The sequence below is a fragment of the Ochotona princeps genome, chromosome 2 (assembly GCF_030435755.1).
Source record: "Ochotona princeps isolate mOchPri1 chromosome 2, mOchPri1.hap1, whole genome shotgun sequence".
Taxonomy (NCBI): domain Eukaryota; kingdom Metazoa; phylum Chordata; class Mammalia; order Lagomorpha; family Ochotonidae; genus Ochotona; species Ochotona princeps.
Window position 1 is genome coordinate 44518008 of NC_080833.1, and position 6000 is coordinate 44524007.

Sequence of the window (6000 nt, forward strand, 5' to 3'; positions counted from 1 at the left end):
TATATTGGATGAATACACATTTTTGATGATAATGTCTTCTTGTTGAATCAGTCCTCTAATCAACATGTAATGTTCTACTTGGTCTAAAGTCTGTGTTATTTAAGTATATTTACTCCTGTTTATTTTTCAGTTCCATTTGTGTGGCATATATTTTTTTCAATTTTTTTACTTTCAGTCTGTGTATCATTTCCTGTAAGGTGTATCATTCCTGTAAGGTGAATTTCGTATGGATAACATTATGGATGTATATTATATATATATTATATATATGTATGTATAATATATATATATTATACATATATATATTATATATATATTATATTATATTATATATTATATTATTATATAATTATATAATATAATATAATTATATAATATAATTATAATATTATAATATATATTATATAATATATATTATATTATATTATATTATATAATATTATATTATATATATATTATACATACATATATAATATATATAATATATTATATATAATATATATGTATAATATATTATATATATATATAATTTAATTATTTATAATTAATTTATAATATATATAATTTAATTATTATAATTATATAATATATATTATATAATATATATTATATTATATTATATTATATAATATTATATTATATATATATTATACATACATATATAATATATATATAATATATTATATATAATATATATGTATAATATATTATATATATATATATAATTTATTTATTTTTGTTGGGAAGGCAAATTTACAGAAAGAAGTAGATACAGAAAGATCTTCTGTCTGCTGGCTCACTCCCCAAGTGGCCACAATGGTCAGAGCTAAGCTGATGCCAATCTGAAGCCAGGAGCCTTTTCCAGATCTCCTACATGGGTATTGGGTCCCAAGGCTTTGGGCCATCTCCTACTGCTTTCCCAGGCCACAAGCAGGAAGCTGGATGAAAAGTGGAGTAGCTGGGATATGAACTGGCACCCATATGGGATCACAGCAGATGAAAGGCAAGGATTTAGCCACTAAGCTATCACACTGGGCCATAACTCTGTATTTTTTAATTGGCAAATTTGATTCATACACATTCACGGTTGATATTAACAGATAAGAACCAAATCCTGTAATTTTGCTGTTTTATCATTGTATATGCTCTGTATGTCATGAACGTTCATTACTTTTAATGTAGTAACTTCTTAAGAATTTCACGTAAGGTTAGTTTCTGCCTGTCTGGCAAATACTTATTCTGCTTCTTCTAAAGTATAAGATCAGTGGATATAATATTCTTAGTCATAAGTTATTTTCTTTCAAGACCCTGCATGCATCATCTCACACTTTTGTGGCCTGCTGTTAGTGTAATGGATTTTCCTTTATATGTAACTTGAGATCTTTCTCCGTCTTGTCCTTAACTTTTGACAGTTTAACACATAGAGCCTCAAAGAAATCATATTTGGTTGAGTCTGGTTGGGGTTCTTGAGTTTCTTGTATCTGGATGCCCATATCTTTTGCAAGACTCAGAATGTTTTCAACAATTATTTCATTTGCTAGGTACTCAGTGTCTTCTATTTCTCTTATCTTTAGGCACACCTAAAGATTATTCTGCAAAGCATGGGTAGGGTGTTTGGGTTTCCTGGGGGTCGTTTAGTTGTTTCCTGGGTTGCTCTCCTCTCGGCGAGTGGGAGGTCCTGGCTGCGCCGGCTTCTGGCTCCCTTCCCTTTCCTCCTGTCCCCGGCTGCCCTCGGGAAGCTGGCTTCTTCCTGCACTGCCCTTCCGTCCTGCCTGTTCGCTCGGGTCTTGCCGCAGTTAGGGTGACCGCCTGGCCTCAGCCCGTGGCCTTGAGCGTGCTGCAGGCCAAGGTGGTCTTGGCCCAGGTGATTCAGGTTTTCTCAGCCCTGGAGAACGCTGTGTGCATGGACGAGGCTCGAGACAACACATGCAACGACATGGGCAAAATGCTGCAGTTCGTTCTGCCTGTGGCCAAGCAGATCCAGCAGGAAGTCATCAAAGCCTATGGTTTTAGCTTCGATGGGGAAGGTATCCTGAAATTTGCTTGCTTGGTCAAGTCCTACGAAGCAAAAGACCCTGAGACGCCAGCCTGTCAGAAAGGTGAAGGCTCTGTTCCTGCCGGCCCATGACTCTCCCGCCACATGGGCCGGCAGCTGGGGGCAACGTGGCTGCCTCCTGAGTGCTGGCCCTGGCCCGGACCATGGCTGGGGCAGGCAGACATATACCAAAGGATAATAAATGCCCCGGTGACTTGAAACAAACGAACAAACAAAATCAGAAATATGGCTATGTTTTTATTAGGATGCTCACAAGAATGAAGGACGCATTAGCACTCTCACGACCCACTGAGGAAGCACAGTGAGGGCCCTCAGAGCCTGCACCAAGTGTCCGTTGCAGACTGTCCCAGTCACCAGACAGGATGTTTCCTTGGATTCTCTGGCCTGCACTGTGGCTTCCAGCCAGGGTTCCAAGACAGTTCCAGAATCCTTCATTCTAGTACCAACTGATCGCCTCTGCCACTTTGAGTCCTTCATGACCCAGGACAGCTGCCTAGTGTCATTCACCACGCCAGCTGTAGAACCCCATGTCCAGTTTGGGAATACAACATCACAACGAAAGCCAGCAGCGGTGCGTCAGTACACAGTGCTTGGAGGTAAGCCTATGCTGGCGGCGAGGGCGACCTCCTGGTCGGCACACAATCTCGAGAGCCAAGGCAGCTCACTGTAATGGGAGGATAAAGGGATGTCAGGGAGGAAGGGTGAAGGGGTGAAACCACCCTGTACACAAGACCAAAATACAAAACCCAGAGACCAGATGTAATGCTACAACAGAAAAGCAACTGGGAATGCTATACACCAACATGGACACTACGACACAACCTGGGGCATCAGGGTCGTGAGGAAGCCTGGGGCTCACACCAGAAGCCTCTTAGTGGACTGCTGGATGGACTGGATCTGCTGCTTCAGCTGGGAGCCCTCTTTGATGGTGATAGAGCAGGCAATGACGGGTCTGGAGAGCCCGCAGGCTCAGCCCTAGTCCTGCTTGGAGCGCACGAACACGTAGGGCACATTCTTGTCTTCACACAGCAGCAGAAGGTGCAGGATGATCTCCAGGGACTCGGCGTCTGCTGCCATCACAATGAATTCAGAGATGCCCCTGTTGAGGGCCTTGGTGGTCTTTGCTTACTTATTGGTGTTCCATACATCATGTAGACTCACTTCACTTCTAAAGATTCCTTTTTCTACCTTTGTCTTACTGATGATTTCAAAAATCTTATCTTCCAGGTCAAAAATTCTTTCCTGTGCTTGGACAATTCTGTTGTTGAAGATCTCAATTGCATTTCTATTTCATTGATTATAATTTTCAGTTCTAAAATTTCTGTTTAGATATTTTTGATGATTTCTATCTCTTCATTGACTTTCTTCTTCATATCATGTGCTATTTCCTAATTTCTTTAAACCATCCATCTGTATTCTCTTGCAATTCAATGGAATTTCCTTGAGATCATTATTTCAAAAATTTTAGGCATTTTATAGATTTCTTTCAAATCAGGATGTATTGCTTGCAAACTATTATACTCTTTTAGAGTTATCATTCTTCCTTGTTTCTTTTTTTTTTAAAGATTTTTTTTATTGTTATTGGAAAGCCGAATATACACAGAGGAGGAGAGACAGAGAGGAAGATCCTCCATCTGATGTTTCACTCCCCAAGTGAGCCGCAACGGGCCAGTACGCGCTGATCTGATGCTGGGACCAGGAACCTCTTCCAGGTCTCCCACACAGGTGCAGGGTCCCAAAGCATTGGGCCATCCTCCCCTGCTTTCCCAGGCCACAAGCAGGGAGCTGGATGGGAAGTAGAGCTGCCGGGATCAGAACCGGCGCCCATATGGGATGCCGGGGCGATTAAGGTGAGGACTTTAGCCGCTAGGCCATGCCGCCGGGCCCCTTCCTTGTTTCTTATATCCCTATGTTGACATCAGTTACAGTGGTTCCTTTTCGTTATGGAGTGGATTTCACTGGAAAACATTTTTTTTGCTGTTTGTTTGTTGTTTAGTTTGAATGCTGGTTATCAGTTGGATTATTGTTTTGCCTTTGTTCCAGATAAACCAAGAAGAGTAAATCTGAGTGGTTTCTTTAGCTTTAATTATGATCAACAGTATTTATGAGCTGAATCAGTTTGTGGAGGTAGAAGTGTGACTATAGGTTCCAAATACATGCTTTGTTGACATCAGAGTTAGGGGTCAGTTGCACTGAGATTTGTGATATTCATGATATTGTGTGAGTCACGGAATGGGTTGTTCCTTTGTCCTGCCATGTAAACTTGAGTGATGCTGGGACTTACAGTACCAACAGGAATGGTTCTGAACTTGAGTGTTGTTGGGACCTTCCCCAGCTCCTTCTGAGTGGACATGGGGTATATTGGCTCTTAAGGCACTGAAATTGCCAGTCCTAGCATGGGACCCCTATCCAGATCCAGCAGAATGAGTATCAGTTATTCTGCGTATTATACAGCTGCAGGCATGCACCTACAGTGGTGAGGTATGCAGGTTGCATTTTCTCCAGATCCTACAGTGTGGGTGTAGTTTCAACAGGTTCAGTCTCAGAGCTGCGGAACAGGAACTACTTCTTACCCAGGTCCCACAGGGAAAGTGTAGGTTATGTTGAGGATTACACATGGTTAATTGTGGATTTGTGATGATGAAATGAAGGTAGGGCCTTCCTCAAGTTCTACATGACAAAGGCAGAGGTTCCTAGGGGGGGATTATAGAGCCAAAAACCAAAATCCATAGCCACACAATGCAGGTTAGCTCTAACTCAGGCTCTGTGCTTGCTGTGCAGGTTGTGCTAAGGTACAGTGGTAGGCATGGGTCTGGAGCAATGGAATGCAGAGAGGGCTCTGCTCAGACCTTTGGGGTGAGGTCTAATGACTGTGGAATATATTGCTAATAGTCCCAGCCTCAGAGATCCAGAATATGTAAGGTTGGACACCTTCCTCAGTTCCCACAGGGTGGCTGAGTATGTATCAGGCAATGTGTATTAACCATGAAGGTCTGAGGCAGAGGAATGCAGATAAGATTATTTGCCAGGTCCCATGGTCGAGTGCATGTATCCCTGGGGCTTATAGAGCCAACATTCATAGTCTCTCTCTTTATACTGGTTTTCTGAGTTTCTGTACTAGTTTCAGTTCCATCACTTCTTTACTGACATTTTCCCTTATTGCTTTGCTTCTTCTTCATGGAAGAGGCAAGTGTGGAGCCTCTTTGATGAGCCATTTTGCACCTCTTGGGGGCAGAGATATATTGGAGGGATATTGGATCTCTGGCCCTTGTATTTTCCTTCTGAATGATAACCTGGATGCCAAAGCTCCCTTTAGTTAGAATGTCCCTATAACTTGTCATCCAAAGTGGGAAGATACTTTGAGAATGAAAAGTGATATTTTTATTAGCTATACTGGAACTAAAGAGTTGAAATTCAGGGCCCAACGTGGTAGCCTAGCAGCTAAAGTCCTCACCTTGAATTTGCCAGGATCCCATGTGGGTACCGGTTCTAATCCTGGCAGCTCCACTTCCCATCCAACACCCTGCTTGTGGCTTGGGATGGCCACAAGGATGGCCCAAAGCCTTGGGATCCTGCACCCGTGTGAGAGACATGGAGGAAGTTCCTTGCTCCTGGCTTTGGATTGGTGCACCACCAGTTGTTGCGCTCACTTGGGGAGTGGATCGTTGGATGGAAGGTCTTCCTCTCTGACTCTCCTCCTTTCTGTATATCTGACTTTGCAATAAAAATAAAAGAAATCTTAAAAAGAGTTGAAGTGCTGAAAAACTTGAGCACTACTATAGTTTAAGTGCACATTAAGAACATCAAAAATCAAAAGGAAAACTTTTCTCTAAGCTTAGGAAGAAATGTGAGGATTCTGGGATTTTATCACAGTTCTAAGCTATCCAATTTCATGGATACTTGTTGAGACAATGGATTTTATTGCTTTTAGCATGGCAAACAGA

At 41.7% G+C, this 6000-nt stretch overlaps 1 protein-coding gene across 1 annotated transcript in view; it reads left to right on the forward strand.

Annotated features, from left to right (window-relative positions):
• Positions 1 to 2254, forward strand: part of LOC131483236 (protein C10-like) — a 74843-nt gene extending 72589 nt beyond the window's left edge. Inside the window, 2 exon segments of the mRNA XM_058680827.1 lie at positions 1639 to 2078; positions 2081 to 2254. Of these exon segments, the coding sequence (XP_058536810.1) occupies positions 1639 to 2078; positions 2081 to 2178 (538 nt within the window). The 3' untranslated portion in view covers positions 2179 to 2254.
• The last annotated feature ends 3746 nt before the right edge of the window (positions 2255 to 6000 follow it).